We start from the raw sequence: 23,187 nt of genomic DNA, 5'->3' as shown, positions 1-23,187 counted from the left end.
TTTTTTTTTTTTTTATATCCCGAACTTGTTCGGGATAGGCACCCTGTGATACGATCATATATCCCGAACTAATTCGGGATAGGCACTCAATGAGTTAAGTACAATTTTGAGGTATTTCCAATACTTTTACTACTACTTCACTACATCTCGGATCCAAATATTCTACTTTTACTCCACTACATTTATTTGAAAACTCTAGTTACTAATTACTTGTATTGTATTATTACAAAACATACATAAACCACTTTAGCCCTATTTTATACATAGGCTCTTTGAAAATAGACGATCTAAAATCTTGTCAGCTTGTAGATCTGCTATTTTCAAACATTTTGTAGGCCTACTTTAACTTCTTGTATTTAAGTACATTTTGATGCCAACACTTTCGTACTTTTGCTCAAGTACATTTTGAATTCCAGACTTTTACTTGTAACAAGAGTATTTCTATATTGCAGTATTGATACTTGTACTTAAATAAAACACGTCAGTACTTTTTTCCACCACTGGTTCCGCGAGATGAGTGAAATAATAAAGGTGCTTTACAGGGAGGTATACAGCTATATACATACGTTCTTGATGATGAGAGGATAGCGCGTGACTCTCTGCATGGGTTTGAGCAGGAAGCTGGAGAGAGGCATTCCTTTACACCTGGGATCCATGGCCAACCTCTGACGGACAGACAGAGAGAAACGTACACACCACACATGTCATGATGATGACTAGGGTCTGGATCCGGACCCTCAAGTAACCCAGATGGTCCCTGTACATCACTATTTAGGCCTAGAAGTTTTGAATTCTTTAACCAGTGAAAAATAGCAGATATACAAGCTCACAGCGCGGCACCGAGTGCCACGCTGCGAACTTGTAGATCTACTATTTTTGAAAAAGACGTGAAAATGTGTGCAAATCTTTGACTATATGTATTTTCAAAGCGAACGTTTGTAACTCAAATTTTGCTTCTGGGTGGTCCCTGGAACTAAATATTTTGAGATGCGGCTCCGTGGCCAAATGCATATCATTTTGGGGGTCCTTCACATGAAAAGGTTTGAGAACCACTGACATAATAGTCTCTCAAGAACAGGCTAACTGAGCCCCATTTAAGTGAAAAGGACCTTTTCTTTGACGATGGCTAGCCAGATTGCTGACATAGAAACATAGGTTTTTCAAAAAGTCTTAGAAGGATTCAAAAGACACTTATAGAATCGGGTCAAAATTCTAATTTTCACGATTTTTCAAAAATAGCAGATCTACAAGCTCGCAACGCTGTGAGCTTGTATATCTGCTATTTTTCAATAGTTAAAGCATAAAATAATGATACACAATAATGTGTACCGTTCTAAGAACCAGTGAGGTATAGGAATACATAGGAATCGTTAAAGGGAACCGTTAAGGAATCGGAATTGGCAAAATCCTAGCCTCGGAAACCCAGGCTTTTATTTTGGCGATCGGAATAAAATCCCAAAGGATTCCAACCATAGTCATCATGACTCATCACCATCACTTCAATATGAGACTCAAATGATCTAAATACATTATGTGAGTGCATGTTTAGTGCATGCAATCTACAGTACCTTGAGGAAATCTTTAAATTCAGGGTTGTCATCTGTTTTCTGCTGGATCAGCGTGGCTCCATTCAGCTGACATGAACAGAACCTGAACAGAAGACAGCATTGATTATTACATCATGGAAGGCCTTTTCAGTCACTGACTAAAAGTCCCAAACCAGGCTTTTTTTTCTTCTGACTTTATACCTCTGCATTCTGAGTTTTGTTTCTAGCAAGACTTCTTAGAAGCTACAGTTCTCATAAATGGGCAATTGCGAGAAAAAAAATCAAGGACTTTCTCTTTTTATTTGAGTGGCTTCCACAGAAAAGCTAATATAATAGTTAATGGGCAAAATGAAGGATACAATGAATACAATTATTGACAGAAAACCTGATATAGGGCTGCATGTGAGGCAACTGGTTGGTCAGGATGTCACCAATCATCTTCACTGGCATCCGGTCACCTGACATCTTCTTCCTGACTCTCAAAGCCCTGCAACAACGGTCATTTCAAATATTTTAGCAGTTTGACATTGTGAGAATGTATACTGTACCTGTTTAATCCCAATAAACCCAATTTAAACCCAATTCATCAGTTTAATTGTATAAGTGTACCACGTTTATATCTACCAGTGTGCATCAGTTTTGTATTTGAGCAACTCCAATCACAGTTGGATGCATAGTTTATTGCTCTGTGCATACGGTGTGAATTTGTGTCTTTACTTGAGGAGTTTGATGTTGCACATGATGAGCTCCTTCCAGTTGACGAAAATCATCGCCACTTCTTTCTCTGTCAGCAACTCACACTCCAACAGAGGTTTCTGAAAGATCTACACACAAACACATGCAAAGACCTTAAAGCATGCCCTAACTCTATTTGTACCAGTCCGAACATTTGTTTCTGGGAATACAAATACATAAATAAATCTGTTATGTTTTGGTAGCAGAGTATCCATGCCTCTAATGTCCTAGAACAGGGCTTTGTATACGCTCTCAGTCCTTTCTTTCTGATGAGGGTTGTCCATATATATAGCATTTTGGCTTTTTAACGAGTTTCCAGTGCATTGGGAAGTGGGAGCACACACAGTGCACAGCATCCCTATTCTGGGTATGTCACAATAAAGGGTATGCGTGTGACATCAGATGTACCTGGAAGTTATGCGGGAACGCAGACTGAGTGGCAAAAAAGTAGGAGTCAGCAGGAGTCATGAGGAGTCAGGAGGAGTTTCCCAACGAGAGCTTCCAAACTCCAATGCTTCATGCTGCTTTATATTTTGCCACTCAGTCTAGATGAGTGGCATATGATGCATACCCTCTGTAGGTAAAACTTCTGTGAAAATAGCAGATGTACTAGCTCACAATGAGTTGTGAGCTTATAGATCTGCCATTTTGTTGAAGAGAGGGAAAAAAGAGGGGACCAGGCAAGTATAGACCCCTGGGGGATCCCGGTCAACAAAGTATATCAGGTTTAAGTGGTTAAGGTGGCATGCTTTTTTTCTGCACTGATGGTTAGCCAGTTTTGTCAGTACATTGATTGTGTTTACCAGTGGTTCTCAAAGTGCATTCCAGGGTCTCTGGGGGTTCCTTTAGGGGAGTCTGAAGTCTGTACAAGTCTGTAACTCTGGCAGTGTACAAATGGAACCAAATGAACCCTAACGGGTCCATTTGGTTCCATTTGTATTAGTCTAGGACCTGGCTAAGATATGTATGCGCTTAATTTAGGAGAGAATATCTCAACTGTTCTTGGCTAATATGACCCCTGGGAACAACTTAAGAACTGTGCGAAATTGTCTATCCGGGGCGAAATACCCGAAAATGACCACGCCCCTTTAAAAATGACCACAACTTCCAACATGGCTTTATCTTCTAAACCGTTGGAGCTACACATTTTCTGAAGAGCTCAAAATGTTCAGAATACCAATGTTTAGGGGGACATATACATGTGTAACATTTCTAATTTCGATATTTAATGACAAAACAACTAAGAAACGCTAAAAACAGGCAACTTCTTATTGTCCAGGGCCTTAGGGACATTTCTTGCACTAATCAGTGTAAAACAATCAAACCTGTCCCAGATGTAACCCAGAGCATGCTCTAATGATTTAGGAAGGGTGCCCAGCGACTTTTCAGGGTCATCATTGTGGCCAAATCCAATATGGCTGCCATCTCAAAACAGTTTTGGCTATAACTATTGAACCAGATGAGCTACAAAATGCAAACTTGGTGTCTATTTCATGTTTTCTGGACATTTTAAACATGTTGGAATGCTTATCTTTATGATTGGGTGGGTCCGAACCAATTTGCATATTTCAAAGATAATGACGTTTATATACAACATTTTTGCTGAACATTGTTACACAATATTGTACTGGCTGTGTCTACTCTTATATTGTTTCAATAAAATTGCATCTAAGGTGCGACGTTGGTGTAGTGGTTAGTGCATATGCCCAGCCCTTCATACGGTAGGTGTGTGGTTCAAACCCTGCCTAGGCTGACGTCAGCAAAGGGGAGAAGACGACAGCCAGCCCCATGGCCTCCCCTAAGTAACAAGAAATCTTAAAATTTCTTGTTACTTTCTAAAATGTTGCCAACCGGACGATGATACACGAAAGGAGAAGAAGCATCTAAGATACATAGGTTGTTTGTTTTCTCCAGTTATAACTCACTCCTAGAACTCTACACTCAATCTGGATGAAACTTTGTTACATAATGATACATGTAATAATCACGAGTATCACGATGATGTCATGAAGGCCGCAGTGTAGTATGTTTTCACATGACTCCATCCATCTGGATGCGTGGACGTCTGGACGTGTACACTTTTTTACGGTCTATGGGTTTGCCGCTCTGACATAATTCTCTGACATCACTGTGATGTCAGGGGAACCACTCTAACAGAATGGCTTTGCCGCTCTGACGTCACGCCCTGGCTTCACTGTGATGTCACACAAACAGAGTCCCTTTTATGCCCATATATGGAGTTCCCTGATGTCATCAATATTAAGCCCAAGCCCATAATAAGTTGCCTGGCGGTGCCAGCCTCTATCACACACTTCACTACCGCCAGGGGGTGGTGTTGAGTGCAGTCTGGTTTATTAACCAGGCAACATATTAAAGGAGCTATAGTCAACTTTTTCTTGAAAAACGGATGCTAAAATAAAAATAATGTTTCGAAAATATTTTATAAAAAAATAAGCTTCATATATGTGTTTCAATTAAAAAATGACCACAAAAAGCGTAAAATAATGATAAAATAATCATTTTGGCCCTTTGTTTACATTTACAGGGCCCGTACTTTGTTTACATCCTAGTCTGTAGACTAGGATGTACACCTACAATGAAAAAGTTGACTATAGCTCCTTTAAGGACTTCACAGGACTTCATATGGGAATGCTCATACCCATGCCCATGCCCATACAGTATATGGAGGCCACATCGGCCACATACCACACTAACGGAATCCATATATGGCCAAGACAGATGGTCAAGACAGCCCATATCTGTGTGGCTGGTTCTACAGACAGGGATCTCCATCTATGGGCATAAAGGGGTATGATGTCAGATGTCATAGACATCATAGGACTTTCACATAACAAATAACTGAGTAAGCGCTCTCACAGCATATCTCCATATAAAGTACATGGATCTCCATATACGGGTACCACGGGTCTCCATATATGGGTAACTGGTCGATATACATCAGTGGCCAGATGGCCAAGACATGGCGCGACCTCGCCCTTTAGGGTGAGGTCGCTTGTCGCCCTGAGGCATCTTACTAGTAATAATAAGCTAATTAGAGTGCTCTAGTGCTCTACCCTTGTGTTTCCAATGCTCAAGAAGCATATAATAGACACAATGTTTGCTAAAAGGTGGCAAAGATTAAGTAAGGTACAGTAAAATACATTTTCAGATACACCCAGACATAAAGACAAGCATCCCAACATGTTTCTAATGGTCAAAAAACATGAAATAGACACCAAGTTTGCATTTGTAGCTCATCTGTTTCAATAGTTAGAGCCAAAACTGTTTTGAGATGGCGGCCATATTGGATTTGGCCACAATGATGACCCTGAAGAGTCGCTGGGCACCCTTCCTAAATCATTAGAGCATGCTCTGGGTTACATCTGGGACAAGTTTGATGGTTTTACACTGATTAGTGCAAAAAAATTCCCTAAGGCCCTGGACAATAAGAAGTTGACCGTTTTTAGCTTTTCTTAGTTGTTTTGTCATAAAATATTGAAATTAGAAATGTTACACACGTATATGTCCCCCTAAACATTGGTATTCTGAACATGTTGAGCACTTCAGAAAATGTGTAGCTCCAACGGTTTAGAAGATAAAGCCATGTTGGAAGTTGTGGTCATTTTTAAAAGGGCGTGGTCATTTTCGGGTATTTCGCCCCGGATAGAGAATTTCGCACAGTTCTTAAGTTGTTCCTTGGGGTCATATTAGCCAAGAACAGTTGAGATATTCTCTCCTAAATTAAGCGCATACATATCTTAGCCAGGTCCTCTACTAACTGTCAGAGTCAAGGGGAGACCTTGAAATGTGAACGTTTGAGAAACCCTGGTGTATACCGTACCTCTGTGACCAGCTGCAAATCGTTGACATAGTTCTCTTCAGTAACGATGAGTTCATGCGTATATCCCTGTCTCTTCCTCTCCATGGGACTCAGCATGTCCAACAGGTGGAGGTCAGCACACCCTGTAACACAACCAGAGACCAGAGGAAAAATGTCAGATCAAGTCAAAAGCAAAGCAAAACAATCAAAAGTTATCAGGATGGTGTACATGAATATCATTGCGTCTTTCCCGTTTCCAACCGGTGTCGACAGCGGTTGGAAGTTATAATTAAAGCGGTTTTGAAACTCATGTGTATGCAGGTATATATACAATCCTTGCCCCATAAAGTCAGGCGGACACAGATAGACTGACTGTCAGATCAAATTCACAAATCACTTCTTGGCTACCATTGCATCTGCTTACCGGTGTCATGGTATTATTCAACACGACAATTCTCTTTTATGGATTTTTTCCCCCCAGTAAACCCCAATTAAAATGTATTAAGACAATTGCAGTAAAAACACAAATAGAGTTGTTACTAGCAGTGTGACATGTGATGATGTCTGTCTGGGACATGCTCCCGGAGACAGACACCTTTCCCACCCCCTTCTGGCCAGTGTCGACAATGGTCACATTCACAAAAGCTACTGTAATACATACCACACTAATACATACCTGACATCAGTGACTGGGGTTGTGACATTGCTGAACGTTAATGTGTGAACATAGCAACACAGCAAGGCATGTACTGTAAGGTATTCATCAGGAATGTGCACTTTATTACAGTATGTGATTCCAGCATGTTCTCAAATAATCTACTATGTTAGTGTCATAATGTGCCTGAGACTGCACATATATACATTACTGTATATGACCATTTGCCGAGGTCAGGAGTAATTCATTTACTGTACCGTATATATACTTTGAGTATTAAAAATACTATTCATTCCTCATGTACAATATGTGGTGTGCCTTGTTTAGATAGGATGACAGATAATAAATAGAGTAAAACTGTGGGTATAGGAGGGAACACAGATATGTGATTGAAACATAATGGTTATTTGCTAAATACCTTTTCATCTACCGGCATTCCCTTGTATTTGTATATTTGCCTGTGTGTGTCTGATAGTGATGCAATCTATCAGTGTGCCTTCCTATGGCTATGTGTGTATGAGAGCGATGCATAAGCCTGTCACAATTATTACATAATCGCCTAAACACAATTCATTATTTGAGATAATTGCAATTATTTACATAACATCACTGTCAGGCAGAAACCTTGTATCTCCAAGCTTTACTTTGGCAGATCTAGAAGCACACAACGCCTTGCGGTGCGAGATCGGCTATTTAAACTATTTTAAATCATTTTTAAAATGATACATAGAAAACAAACGGTTTTGGACATACTAGGTTTCCACTCGACAACAACGATAATAATCATTTCCATGTTGAAATATGTTTACACATTTTCCAAAAATAGCTGAAACAGATTTACAAGTTTACAACACATCATTTAATAAGTATGAACTTATTAAATGAGTAATGTCATTGAACATATACGTTTGTCATATTGACCCTGTGCAATTTGTGATTATGAAGCCTAAAAACCAAACAGAAATTAAAATTATATTCCAATGTTCAATGTTAAAAGCACAATTAAATCGGCAATCACATTTTTTATGACAATTAATCATCAACTAAAATTTGTAATCGTGACAGCCCTAGCGATGCACGCACGTCGCACCCATGTACAGTACAGTATGTGTGCGAGCATCAATGCATTCTTCCATGTATCTGTGTTCCCAGTGTTGTATGTAAAGTAACTAAGTACATTTACTTTAGTACTGTACTTTTTTGAGGTATTTGTACTCGAGTACTGGAGTATTTCCAATTTCCAATAATTTTACTCAAATACATTTCAGACGCAAATATTGTACTTTTACTCCACTACAATTATTTAAAAAGTTATTATTTGAAATATTATAACAAAACATACATTAACCACATCAGCCCTATATATTTCAGCCATTTGAAAATAGCCGATCTATAAGCTCACAATGCGTTGCATTGATGCAACACATTGTGAGCTTGGAGATCTGCCATTTTCAAAAGATTTGTATACATTTCAAAACTTGAAATGGGACGTTCTGAAATAATGAATACTTTAACTTTTGGTATTTTGATATCAATCCTTTTTGTACTTTTACCTAAGTACATTTTGAGTTCCGGACTTCTACTTGTAACAGTATTCCTACATTGCAGTATTGATACTTTTACTTTAAGTAAAGAATTTGAGTGTTCCTTTGTGTGTGTGAGCGATGCATGTGCGTTTGAGTAATGAGGCTGGCAGACTCCAGTCTGTCTCAGAGTGTTTAATATTTACGACCAATCAGATTTTCTCCATCAAAGTTTTCCACCAATGAAAACTCTGGACATCTTTTTGTATCAAAGCTAGCGATTGTGGTCTAACATTCTGTACATTTCAACCATTCATTCAAGTAATCTGTTAAGTTCCTTTGTCTATCCATCCGTCCACTCTATATTGGTCATTCATTCATTTGTTCATTCACTCAAAAACACACACACACACACACACACACGCACACGCACACGCACACACACGCACACACACGCACACACACACACACACACACACACACACACACTTGTTACATTTGGCTTGGCTGTTCATCCATCCATTCATTAGATTTGCAATTAATAACCATGTAAAGCATCAATTACCATAATCATTCATTAGTTTTGACTATAGATACATAATTGTTTTCACTGACCAGACCATAGCCATACCATAGACCACGCTTAGTCTATGGATGTATATCAAAAAAGGTAAAATATGCTACATTAATGTCAATCTTCTAGCTCACTTGCATCATAAAATCATTCTATATATTACTGTAAAGGTTGAACAGCAATGCGCCCCTTCCACTTGCATGAATGTGTCCACAAATTGAACTGCATTCAGATGAACAAAATAGCAGCAAATGGGAGCTACGACATAATATTGAACATAAACCCAAGTGGTGTCCAGTATGGCTATGGTCTTGGTGGTTCCATGTTCTAATATCAAGAACAGCAGCTAGCTGACTGGGAGTTGGCGAGACCAGTGGTTAGAAAACTCTTAGCCCAATACACCAATTTTACAAATATATTCTCTAATCTTAGGACCACGGTTCATTAAAACGTGCAAATACCAGCACCCCCCATCCCCCCTTTTTGTCTCTCGACTGAAGCCAAAGTTTAATAACCACTGGCCAAGGTTTAACCGCCCAATCAGAGAACTCCACCTTCAATACTGATACTCTGAGGAGCCAATGGGATTGAAGCGGGTTAATAATAGTTCTATTGCTTGTTGTATAAAAAGCTGCGTAGTTCATCATTTCATTCACCGTTTGTATTTTCAAAAGTAAACATTAAAATCACAATACTGTCGTCTGGAAAATAAAACAAAGAAAAAACAACAATGAAATACAAATCTGATATGGCAACACTAATAATACTTAAATAGTCTGTTGCTATGGAAACAGATACAAGGGCGGCAGGGGTGTCGCACCAAATTCTGGGCCCAGGGTACTTTAACTATTGAAAAATAGCAGATATACAAGCTCACAGCGCGCTTGTAGATCTATTTTAGAAAAATCGTAACAATTTGGGCAAGTCTTTCAATATTTCAAATCCTTCTAAGGTTTTTTGAAAAACCTATGTTTCTATGTCAGTGGTGCTCAAACCCTTTCATGACAAGGACCCCCAAAATGGTATGTATTTGGCCACGGACCCCCAGCTCAAAATATTTAGTTCCAGGGACTCCCCCAGAAGCAAATTTTGAGTAACAAATGATAGCTTAAAAAATACATATATTCAAAGTTTTGCACACATTTCACGACTTTAAAAAAATAGCAGATCTACAAGCTCGCAACGCGGCACTCAGTGCCACGCTGTGAGCTTGTATATCTGCTATTTCTCAATAGCTAAAGTATACAATAATTAAGGCCCCTCCCTCCACCTTGGGCCCTAGTAACTCATTCCCACTCCCCCCCCCCCCTGTGACAAGCTACACCATGGGTGTAAATTACCATGGTAACTCATACCATATATTGCTAAGGATGGGTGCTTTGTTCATCTGTAACGGTACCAGTCTCTGTCTGTGCACACATTCATCTACTGGTCTTTGTGTGTCTTTGTCCAGGTATTCTGTCTGTCCATCTTTTCCAAGGCTTTCTGTCTGTAAATCATGTCATTTTATCCCATTAAAACCCAGAAAGCACCTGTGTCGGTTTTGATTTTTGTGTTGGCTATTCAAAAAAGAAAGATATAAGAGCTCATAGCGCGTCACTTCGTACCGCGTTGCGAGTTTGTACATCTGCCATTTTTAAATTAAAAAAAATTATAATAAAATAGAAAATGTGAGAGAACTACTGATTTTTAGAAGGCATTTGTAGAATTGGCCTCAGGTCTAAAAGAGGACGTTTTAAAGGTGGTGAGAACAGTGCAGTGCAGCTAATAATGAGGATATTTTTGTATAGGTCGTGTTAGCTTATTCCATTTCTGTGTTCAAAATACTACTGTGGGTTTATAAGGCATTGAATGATTTAGGGCCAATATACACACATGACCTCGTGCTATATCACAAACCATCCAGACCGCAGTCAGAACTACACGTGGAGAATCAGCGTTCAGTTTTTATGCACCAAATATCTGGAACAAATGCCCAGATAACTGAAGGTCTGTTACAGCTCTTAAAATCAAAGCTTTGTATTTGCCACTGCCTTTTATTGAGATAGTGTTTTTAATCTTTCTTCTGGACTGTAATTTGTGTTTATTTTGTCAGTTTTGATGTCTTGCCTTGCTGAAATGTGCTATACAAATAAATTTGCCTGGGTTCATGTTGGTAAACCTTAGCATTAAACACAAGGCGAGACAGAAAATGGCAACCGCAAAGCGAAAACTGTAAAATTCAAGTAGTCGGACAGTGATAACTCTTTGGCCGTAATAACAGTGTACATTTTATCTCTAGATCTGTAGTTAACATGTCGGTGTCTTGGTGTTTTTATGTCTTGAATGTGATTATGATTATGCATGTTGTAAATGTCATTTCAGTCCTGATTACTGTATGTCTCACTGTCTTGTCCTTGATTTCTTTTAAGTGTATGAGTTCTAAACCATATGGGATCAAAGTATTTTGTTTACTTTCAAGCAAGGGTAACAATCCACAGTTTGGCATGTACCTTGCTAATGGATCAATTTGGTGCATTTCCAGTATAACGAACGGACAAGGATAAAAATGATCATGCTTGCAGGTGTTTTATGTGGCTTTGTGGTCTGTGGAAAAAAAATCTATAGAATATATAAAAATAAAATATAAAACAAGGAGCGAGCACAACGTTCTTTCAAGAGAGATAATTCTCTCTAATTCATTCAAAAGCGCTGCACTATATATATCTCTCTGGAAATGCACCCACGCAGCATTATCTACATTTCAAACTGGGTCCTGCATTGGTTGTTGCTTTATTTGCTTCAGTGAAAAGTTGCAAATGGTTGCAATTGTTGAATATATTATGTTCAACATACGTGTATTGCTCTTCACATTGCTTAGGGTGTAGATGTGATTTAAGTTCCTCTGTGTAGAATCTTCACATCGACTTACAGTAGGCTTTAATATGGAATCGCTTCACACACAATAAAACTGCATTGCATCCCGTTGTGAATGTGCAGTATTGGGGGGGGGGGGGGAGAGAGATTTTAGTTTTTGGAAAAATAAACCAGGTACAAACCCTCTATTTTCATGTATAATTCTTCATAATTAAATAGCAGCATTATAAAATGAATAAAAATGTAAGCAAATAATACGTCTAACATGTTCACTTGTTGTGAGGAGTAACAGTGTTGGAAATCACCTCAACTGATGAATTTACAAAACAAGCTATTTAATGCAGCTATGGCTGTGATCAGTCACTTCACGGCAGGTTTACACGGAATACACGCAACTAGCTAAACGCAGCAGCATACTTATTAATGGCAAAAGCTGATAGGGGTTCATTAATACTTATGGACATCCCATGGTGTAAAGTCTACTAGCAAGTGTTCTTGTGTTCCATAGTTTACTACATCCCGGCTTTTTCAAGGTTGAGGAGCACTTTATACTGTATGAATTGGAAAACAAGCAAAAGACGCTTGTTTTACTAATTGCCTTAGCTACCAACATTTCATAATGAACACCAGGGCGGCTAGAATAACTGAGTGCAAATTGGCACAAAAAAAAAAGAATATATATATATATAATGTTGAGATGTTTCAGTTATTTTCAACGATGCATGGTCAGGAATTGAAACTGGTAAAAAGCTTACACGGCAAGTTATGTCAGTTTATAAAACGGCCAACTTCACAGCGGTACTTGCGGTATGTCTTAAGTTTAACGGAACCAGATGAGTTGGGGATGAAGGCACATGGTTGTGCAACCTGCTTTATAGTACCAAGTCTGTGTCTGTGAAATGTCATTGTCCCATCATTGGCCTATTTCACCCTTAACCACCACCCCCCCCCCCCCCCCCCCCCCCCAACCCAACCCAACCCTTACACAGTGACAGCATCTCATCGTCATAGCAACAGACAAAACAATAAAACATGTAAACAAAAAACAACAACGGAGCATAAAACGGTTCATTTAAAGTTAATACATAATTCAAGAATAATTAACTACTATGGATAAAAAAAAACATTGCATGAGAGATAATGTGTGGTTGCGTGTATGTCTGGGTATGTGATCACTTCACACGGTTAAAAGTCACGTGCATCCATCCAAACTCTGTACCATGTAGATCTCGTTTCGTGTGTTTAGTGTCTGTGGGTATGTGTGTGTGTGTGTGTGTGTGTGTGTGTGTGTGTGTGTGTGTGTGTGTGTGTGTGTGTGTGTGTGTGTGTGTGTGAGAGCGTGGTATTTGGTTAGCTGGTATGCTAAGCACCTGTAGCATTGGCTTTAAATGTTTTTCCGTCCTGAGCCTCAGACTGAGTTACATTCCGCATCGTCGCTGTCGGGCAGAAACCTCATTATGTCCAAAACGACGTACTTTTCAGGCTTAAAATTCAAAAATGGCAAGAACAGCAGAACTACAAGCTCAAAGCGTGAGGCGACGCGCCGCGTTTTGAGCTTGTAGATCTGCTATTTATGCCACTTTTGTGTGACACAGTAGTACGAGAAAAATAATAATAAAATAAAATAAAGGAAAAATATATAAAATAAAGGAAAAGTATATATAAGGGTACGGTCACACCAAACTAACTATGAGAGTGGGTTCCCGATTCCGTCAATGCATTTCAATGAGAATGGAGCGTTGTTGTTTTTTTGTTTGCAGAAATCCGCTACTGGCAGGAAACCGCTCCATTCCCATTGAAATGCATTGGCGGAACAGGGTATCCAGTCCACTCTCATAGGTACTTTGGTGTGACCTAAAGAGTTAAAACATGGAGATACAAGGTTTCTGACCGACAGCATTGACAGATCTGCTCCCTTGACTTTTTCAAAACCTTTAACCCATTTAGACCGGGAACTATCACTTTAACCATTATTTTATGCTTTAACTATTGAAAAATATAACTATTGATTCTATAAATATCTCCTAAAGGGTAACAGGTTTCTGAAAAACCTATGTTTCTATGTCAGTGGTGCCCAAACCTTTTCAAGGACCCCCAAAATGATATGTATTTGGCCACAGACCACCCTCTCAAAGTATTTAGTTCCAGGGACCCCAGAAGCAAAATTTGAGTTACAAATGTTCGCTCTAAAAATACATATATTCAAAGATTTGCACAGATTTTTAGGACTTTTCAAAAATAGCAGATCTACAAGCTCACAGCGCAGCAATCAGTGCAGCGCTGCGAGCTTGTATATCTGCTATTTTTCAATAGCTAAAGTATGAAATAACTCCAGGTCTAAATGGGTCGAAGGGAACGGCACTCTGGATTGAAACTCAGCCCGTAGCTGCTGCGGGACACATCTCAATACTGCCTTACTTCCTCTCCTCTCCTTGATGTCTCCCCTCTCCTCCTCCTCCTCCTCGTCTCCCCTAGGAGCTCCTGTCTCCTCCACAGCCATTTTGTGAAGACAAGAGGACAGGAGACAGGAGAGTAGAGGAGGTGAAGGAACAGATAAGATAGATGAGGAGCGAGGACAGGACGAGAGAAGAATAGAATAGAGTGGAGTAGAGCAGTGGTTCTCAAAGCGGATTCCGGGTACATAGTGGGGGTCTAAATTAACCCACACAAGTCTGTAACTCTAACAGTGTACAAATGGAACCAAAGTGACCCCAACGGGTCATTTTGTTCCATTTGCACACTGTCAGAGTTAAGGGAAGACCTTGAAATTTGAAAGTTTGAGAACCACTGGAGTAGAGCATAGCAGAGCAGTCTTTGGCATTGACATTTGACCCTCCAGCAGATTTGTGTGGGGGAGGTACAGAGGAGAGAGAGTGGAGGAGGAGGAGGGAATAAAAACAAAGACATTGAGACTGGTCCTCCAGCAGATAGTGGGTCTTTCTGTGAAGCTGTGGGAGGGGGGGTAAGGGTTAGTGAGGGGATGAGATGGGAGCCAGCGCTTTGACTGACACATGAATGAAGCTGCTGAACCAATGGGAGCGGGGGTTAGAGAGAGGAGGAGGTGGGTTGGGGCTAAGCTACTGATTCTATGACAGGAATCTCCCAGAAAGCCACAAAATGACCCACTATCCACTTTTACCACGCTAGGATAGGGCTGGCTGTGTGCATGTGTGTGTTGTGTGCTTGTGTGTGTGTGTGTGTGTGTGTGTGTGTGTGTGTGTGTGTGTGTGTGTGTGTGTGTGTGTGTTTGCCAAGTGAGAGAGTTTGTGTATCAACGTGTGTCTGTAGGTATACAGTCAATGTGTTCCAGTCAAGCAACTGCATGTTAAAATCAGTCCAATCTGTGAGAAAGGAGGACAACTAGTCCCTTCTCCTCTTTTTGCTCTGCGTCAATCTCCTCCTCTCCTCTGCACCCTGCTTTTCCTTCCTCATCTAAAATGTGGGAAGGAGACGACCTTCCCAATATTGTTCAAACTGTGACAGACGATGAGAAGGAGGGGAGAGAGGAGGGAACACGAGACGAGAAATAAAGAGGAGAGAGAGAGAGAGAGAGAGAGGCCGGGGGAGGAGAAGAGAGGCCAGGGGCGGAGAGGAGATGAGGAGAGAGGAGGATATGAGAGGAGCAGTGACTCTATTGCTCTCCCTCCTGTTGCAGGTTTGGAGCCAGAGCCTTAAAATAAACACGAGTTTGGCCATGTCCAGTCTAAGCCATGCATAGACAGAGTTTGGCCAACATTGGGCTTTAACATTACAGTCTGTCTGTCTGTCTCTCTGGCTTCTATTGGTGGAGAGTCGCCATTTCCTGGTCATGTGACCTCTTGCTGCTGTCCCATTGGTTGAGTGGCCTAGTGGGCGTGGCCTAGTGGGTCTCTTTGAGGGCTTTGAGGAGAGGGGGGTTCTGGGTAATGATATGATCCTAGAGAGAGGACGACAACAACAACATCAACAAAAACAACTAAACAAAACAACAACAACAAATTGGGTGCTAGGTGGGCGGAGCGTGCAGCAAGGCAGGAAGTGTGGAGGTGTGGTCTACTCTAGCATAGAACTAGAGGGTCTAGAGAGGACAACACGCTGCTGACAGGTTGACTTTCACTGGACACAGCTTCTGTATGTGCTGTAGCCACACAATAGAGACTTTAAGCTCGATGATTTTCAGGAGGGCAACGCCAGGCGGACAACGGCTGCTATGACGTAATCGCCGTAGCGGTCAAAATGGTTAAGCAAAGCCTCGGCGGCGACGGGTTCCCACCCCTTTCACTGAACGCTTTGGTTCCCATGGCGACGCGTACACGCAGCAGACGGAGTAGGCGCTACGTGGGAAGGGAGCTTCTGCCGTAGTAGAGACGGCTGCGGCGACGGCAGATTTATCTATCGAGCGTGGATCATTTCCGGTTACCGTTGTCATCTGCCGTTGCCGTAGCGTCGCTTAAGGTCGCTAGTGTCCCACGGACAGCAACATTACACTTAGCTAGAGGTTTGGGTTGTGTAGTTGCCTTCCCAAGATGCAACTGCAAATATTGGTGAGATATCTTCAGTACTTACTCTGTAACCTCCCCATTGACTTACATTTCAAGGTGAAACAGTCAATCTTTTATTGCACAAACTAACGCAATGTGGATTCTGGCGATATAACATATACGTAACATAACATACAAATTACACAAAATGTAAACTTGATTTTACCGTTTTAAGCGATTATACATTTTTAATCAATGGAATTGAAGATACAGTATCTCACCAATATTTCGAGTTACTTCATGGCAAGCAAGGTCACCTTCACATCCAAACCTCTACCAAAGTGTAATCATTTTGCGTTAACTTAATTAAAACATTTAAATACCTTCTTATAATCATATATGATATACTGATTTGTATGCTTAAATTATACTCCGTAGTATGATTATGGCATGCCAGAAATAGCCGATCTACAAGCTCAGCGAGGTGAGCTCATTTAACATTTAATCCACCTGTCCCGGCTGACAATGCACTCGGTCAAGAAATGTCATTTTTGGAGGGTCCTACCCCACCGATTAACCAATGTTTTGACTCATTGTGTTATAATTGTGTAAAAATAATAAGTAAAATCTATTCTAATTCCAATTTGAAAAACTTCTATAAGAAAGTCTCTGTTCAGCAACAGCATCAACAGTCAAACTGTTCAATAGAGTCCACTCTAGAAACTCTTAGTCTATGGTGGAACATGCTGAAAGGAACACATGCAAGGAGAGTGGGACGCACGCACACGCACACACACACAAAACACATTTGCATGTACACACACACACACACACACACACAACACACATACACGCACACAACACACCACGCAGATGTGGCGTGTGATTGAGAGGGTATCAAAGAGGCCCGTAGGGGTGTTAGGGTGAAGGTTGTTAGGTCAAAACAACCAAAGGGCAAAGGTTAGGAGAGGGACAGCATCTCCACACCTGGCTCCGGGGAGCGTGTGCGCGTGTGTGTATGAGACAGTGCTGGTGGTGTGGGCGTGTGCTCCTGATGCATGTGTTTGTGTGTGTGTGTGTGTGTGTGTGTGTGTGTGTGTGTGTGTGTGTGTGATGACGCGTTTTAACATCCATGTATTGAGTGACGTGCTGGGGCTGGATTGTGTCTTATGTGCGCGTACTCACACTGCGTGCTCGGGTCAGTGTCCGTGGTCAGTTTGACGTAGTTGCTAGGGAACAGCCCCTCGCGTCCGTTGAGCTCTCCTTTCCACCAATCACAGTCGTCCTTACTGAGCACCGTGATCACCTGACCCTTCAGGAAAGCCAGCTCGTCGTCGTTTTGTGCCACGTAGTCGTACATGCCGATCACCTGACACAGCGCTACAAGGATACATGTAGAGAGTTACACAGTGAAGGCTGAGCCGTAAGGATCCATGCGTTCCACTTGTACGCTCTGAGATCAATTCATACTTTTACAGTCTATGTGCTTCAGAGCTGATCAATGAAAACTTTAAAGGTGATACACCATGCATTTAAAAAGTATTTATGTCATATTGTTTATGTCCCAAAAACGTTTTTCAAAAGGTTTGAGGCTAAATTACCACTCCTGAATAGAGAGCCTCTCTCATTTTTGAATGGCTCTGAGCATTTCAGCTGCAGTACCACTTTTGGCCTGAACTGCGCCACACCCGCATTTTTTGAAAAAATATATTTTTTTGAAAAAACATTTTTTTTTTGTTTTGTTTTTTTATTTATGATGACGTCACAATCGGCAGATGACGTCACAATCGGCAGCAAATCTGGATAGCCTGTTTTGAGAACCCGTGGGATACTTTTAACCTTCGCCTTTTCAAAACCAGAGAAAGACAACGGTCAGAAATGGGACTTTGTGAGGATAGAAGGTGCTAGTGGGACCCCAAAAAAAGGTTTTAAAATAGGAAAAGTGAAATTTCATGGTGTATCACCTTTAAATTATAAAGTATTTATAGGTCAGAAATCACTATGTAATACCTTTACAGCAAGGGGGGTCCTCAGAGTTACAACAGGGGGTCCTCCAAATCTTTGTGTGATAGAACCTTTTTTCTCCTTTTTTATATTAACCACTTGAACCCTAGTGTCCTTATTCTGAGAACTTTAGCCAAAAATAGCAGATCTACAAGCTTGTAGATTGGCTATTTTTGTCAAAGAGGTTTGGTGTAGGGGAAAAAGAGCAGACTAAGTACATAGTGAAAGGTCAACTTTATTAACTATTGACAGTTCAAATGGTTAAATATCTGAAAACACGAATTGACATGAATTCAAAATACACTGATGATCGTGCTGTCAAACAATTAAACAATATGGAATCTATGAAAAGGTTGTGGGGGTCCCGGCTTCATCTCTCTCTCAACTAAGGGGTCCTTGGTCTGAAAATGTTGAAGACCCCTACTTTACAGTGCTGTCTAAATGACCCAAATCAAACAACTCAGCAGTAAACCTAGAGATACTGAAATCAGGCTTCTGAATAGCACAGGTTAAAGAGAAAGCAATGGAGAGGAGATGATTTTGCCGAGTCATTCATTGTCCTTGACACTGTTGAGGGATACAGTGGTAATATACATCTCAATATTGATTTTTTCTTTCTCCCCCATAGAATTTGATATTTGCCCAAAGCCCAGGCCAAGTGGCAGCATGTGATTCAGGAGTTAGAGCTGCCGTCTGGGAACCGAAAGGTCTCGGGTTTGATCACCGGCTCGGTGTCTGTAATGTCCCTGAGTGAAACACTTACTCCCTAACTGCTCCCCATTTGCCCCCTGGAGCTGCACAAGCTCCAATATGGGTCGAATGCAGAGTAGTCATTTATCCCCGGAGATCACTACAAATATCCTTTTTTGTGATCAAGGGATCAAGTTATTTTTTTTAATATATTTATTTTAACTAAAAGTCATTAAGGTGTGGTGTGGGTATACCTGTGTTGGGAGGAGCCAGTTTAGGCGGGGTGGGCTCAGTGGGCGTGGTCTTGCTGGTGCTGGGGCTCAGCAGTTTGACATAATTGGCTGGAAACCAGCCAATCTGACGCTTTTTCCCTCGGGCCTGTGTTGATCACAATACCACAGTGAGTCAAGTTATGGTCAATCAATACTGCTTGACTTTTTTGTACAAATTTCAAAACGGAGTCACGTTCAGTCATATTCATGGATTCAATCAATCAAATATTTATGTGAATCAGTGTTGATTTCGTCGACTAAAACTATGACTAAAAATTTTTGTCGACTGCGTTTTTTTCACTGACGAAAACTAAATAAAAACTAAGCTGTGATGACTAAAACTAAGACTAAATATATTGACAATTTCGTCAACAAAATAAAAACTAGACTAAAACGTTAGGGAGGGACTAGTGGAGAAGAGAGTCATTTTATATTTGGTTGCTCTCAGGTTTTGCATGCTGAAAATAGCAGATCTACAAGCTCACAACGCGTCGCAGAAGCTCACAACGCGTCGCTCTGCGACGCGTTGTGAGCTTGTAGATCGGCTATTTTCAGTGTAAAGTGTAAAAGTGTAAAGTGTAAAAGTGTAAAATCAGTCATTACGATGCCATCAAGGCCTGCCAAAATACATTTCAGTTGACTAAATCAACTGTAGATTTAGTTGACTAAAATTAGACTAAAACTAATACTTTTCAGGAGACTAAATTATGACTAAAACTAAAAGACATTAACATTCAAAAGACTATGACTAAAACTAAATCAAAATTTGCTGTCAAAAACAACACTGATGTGAATGTACCTGGAGTTCACCTTCCCACCAACCCCCAGGGTTCTTTTTCCTGATGAGAATGAGCTGTCCTGGAGCCAATGTCAGCTGCTCTGCTCCTGTAGCGCTATAGGGGGCGATAACCTGGGCGATCTCTGGTTGAGAGACATACAGACAGAAAAACAACCAATGAGAGGTTGAGAGTTGGTCATCATCATACTGGTATTGCAAAGTAGCAGCAGCAAATGTTAGCAGCCTTGGTTGCTAGGTTGGTACTGTAATTCGCCTCAAAAGCGATGCATTCCAAACAGGATTCGTGTGCTGTTTTTTGGACATTCTGAACAAAAGTCAAGCGAAAATAGATTGATAGAGGAACCGCAATATTAACTGACTTTTGTCCAGAACTCTGTCTCAAATTTCTCTGCATACTTATCTTCAGCAAGGTGACCCTGTGACAAGACTCTAGTCAAGAATCGTGTTTCTAATCAAATGCTGGAAGTGTTGACTTGACTGACTATATGTTTTGTTATTGGACGGACCGTCTTCTCGGGCTATGGGATGGAAAATACTCTGTGTCTGAGAGATGGGGTCTAAAAGCTGCGCCATGTCATGGACTTCAAAAGTGATGTTTTAGAGGCGATTAAACTTTGATCTGCTCATATTTTTTTTAAAACAACAGTGTATGAATGCGTGAGACGGAGTGAGAGTGAAAGTGTTCCACTTGATTAAACTGGAGGAGATCCTTGAGTGCATTTAGAGGCAGTGCGCAAGTGTGGAAATAGAAGAATTGGAATTTGGCTATAGGAGAACAAACAGCAAACACAAATAACACGTCCAGTCGTACACGTCAAAGATAAACCCATACTGACACAATCTAATTAAGTGAAGTAGATTCAAGGTACTGGTGATATCACTAATGTTAATGTAATGTTATGCCGATTCCCACTTTTGTCACATCGTTCGCCGATAATTCAGGATGCTAAGGAGTCACCTGACTAATGTTTTTGTCTCTGATTGGTAGATGACAAACCATTGCCAGCAAAGATTACTTTCTGAGACGGAGAAGATATCAAACCGATAAAAAGAAACCCAAAAAAACAGAGACCGTTAGAGTTGTAAATAAAGTGTGTTTGTGTAGTGGTGGTTAACTGTAGTTAATCGTGCTAAGCGCGACTGCCGGCTTACCTGGTTTCTTCCCCAGACTACCAGTCTTCCCTGCTGGTCCCAAACACTAGAGAAAGAGAGGCATAAATTAAGAAAGGTTGTGTATAATAAATAAAAAAGTTGTTACTCGTACAAATGCTGCATTCCAATTCAATACTAATAACAGACAGGCCATAATGTCATTATATCCCAGCTAAGGGACAAAATCAGAATCACACTTGCACTGCATACCCACTAAATGGTAGTAATTATTTTTTAAATCTTTTTATTTTCTCTTCTTCTTAACTGCTTCTTTCTTTTTCGTTATTGGTGATATCCTATCTTTCAATGTTATATGAGATACATAAAGGGTTCCTAAGTAAATAAGTCATAAAGCTTTCTAGGACAGGGTTCCCACACATTTTTACCAATTCATTTCCAAAACTTTTTCGGAATATTTAACCCGATTTCCAGGACTATATAACAATAATTCAGCTCATTAACGAGTCGCTTACTCCTATGCGCAATGCCCAAAGACAGTGGTTCTCAAACTTTTCAGGCCGTGACCCCCGAAACAATCATATTTTAACTGGGGACCCGGCACTCTGACGAGCACTAAGAGTTGAGGAATTTTGTTTGACACCGTTTCATGGTGAAAATAGCCGATCTACATGCTCACAACGCCTCGCATTAGCCCCGTATACATGACAGCCTCATTCCAATCTGATCTAAATAAACCCGATTGAAGGTATTGGATCAAGTGTTTACATGGGGTGAGATCAATCCGATCTGGTGTTTACATGTGCCCACTTTTAAATCGTTTTGTGATCGCATTTCCCTGTATCTGAGCCTAATGCAAATGCACAGCCCCACCAAAGTGAGAAAAAAAAGCTGCAATGCTCTTTTAATTAGATTATTGGGGATGTGCGTTGTTCTGTATACATGTAGGCAGTGGTGTAAAATAACTAAGTACATTTACTTAAAATGTTGTGGTATTTGTACTTTACTTGAGTATTTCCAATTTCCAATGCTTTTACTTCTACTCCACTACATCTGGGATCCAAATATTGTACTTTTACTCCACTACATTTATTTGAAAACTAGGTCAGTTACTTTGCAGATATAAATGATAATATTATAAAACATAGGCCTACATAAAACACTTTAGCCCTACTTTTTACCATGGCTATTTGAAAATAGCCAATCTACAAGCTCACAACGCGTCGCATCGCGGTGCGTTGTGAGCTTGTAGATCTGCTATTTTCAAACATTTTGTACTTTTACTTTTGGTACTTTAAGTACATTTTGATGCCAATACTTTTGCACTTTTACTCAAGTACATTCTGAATTCTGGACTTTTACTTGTAATGGAGTATTTCTGCGTTGCAGTATTGATACCTTTACTCAAGTTGAAAAATGTAGTAGACTACTTTTTCCACCACTGCATGTAGCTATCATTATTATAATCATCATCACGTCACAATCCATATTTGCGCCCGACGGCCCATAGAACATAATAGGCTTCATGAACAAGTGCAAATAAACATTTTAAAAGCGACTCTTATATCCCCTTAACCCAGTCCCCTTTAAATATTATTTATCTGATGATGTCTAATAGCATAAAGGATATTTTGCTGGTGGTTTCTTAGGTTATTTATGATCGCAAGAAGACAATTAGTTAGTGGCCAGGTCAATCTGACCTGGTGAAAGACGCACAGGACTCGACAGGACTCAGGAGGATAGATGAACGGGACAGGGTAGCGTCCAGTTGCGCTAAATTATTTCTCTTTGTCTCTCACACACCACACGTACAGTAGGCCTACAGGTCTATTTAGTGAGTTTCTCTCTCTCTCTCTCTCTCTCTCTCTCTCTCTCTCGTGATTTTTTTGCGTTGTGTGTGTGTGTGTGTGTGTGTGTGTGTGGGTGGGTGTGTGCGCGCGTGTCTCTCCCCTGTCTCTGTCGCGCTCATCAGCAATATGCTTCACGTGCTTTGCTGAAAGAACATGTCACATTCTAATCGGGTTAGGTGTATACATGGAAGGATTTTCCTTTTGATCGGGTCGTAAAAAAGTCTAGACCACCCCTCTGCATCCGATCAGAATCTAAATCGTGTTGGTTTTGATCGGGTTTATTTAGGTGTAT

The 23,187-nt window shown here is 40.5% G+C and overlaps 1 protein-coding gene across 1 annotated transcript in view; it reads right to left on the bottom strand.

Annotated features, from left to right (window-relative positions):
* Nucleotides 1-23,187, bottom strand: part of itsn1 (intersectin 1 (SH3 domain protein)) — a gene marked incomplete at its 3' end in the record, with an annotated part of 74,609 nt that overhangs the window by 6,706 nt on the left and 44,716 nt on the right. The window contains 9 exon segments of the mRNA XM_080740540.1: nt 567-665; nt 1,569-1,650; nt 1,933-2,034; nt 2,265-2,371; nt 6,124-6,245; nt 17,356-17,550; nt 19,119-19,242; nt 19,936-20,057; nt 21,088-21,133. Coding sequence (XP_080596666.1) covers nt 567-665; nt 1,569-1,650; nt 1,933-2,034; nt 2,265-2,371; nt 6,124-6,245; nt 17,356-17,550; nt 19,119-19,242; nt 19,936-20,057; nt 21,088-21,133 — 999 coding nt within the window.

The sequence above is a fragment of the Nannobrachium achirus genome (assembly GCF_963921795.1).
Source record: "Nannobrachium achirus genome assembly, chromosome: 13".
Classification (NCBI taxonomy): Eukaryota; Metazoa; Chordata; class Actinopteri; order Myctophiformes; family Myctophidae; genus Nannobrachium; species Nannobrachium achirus.
This window is presented reverse-complemented; position numbering and strand designations above follow the sequence as displayed.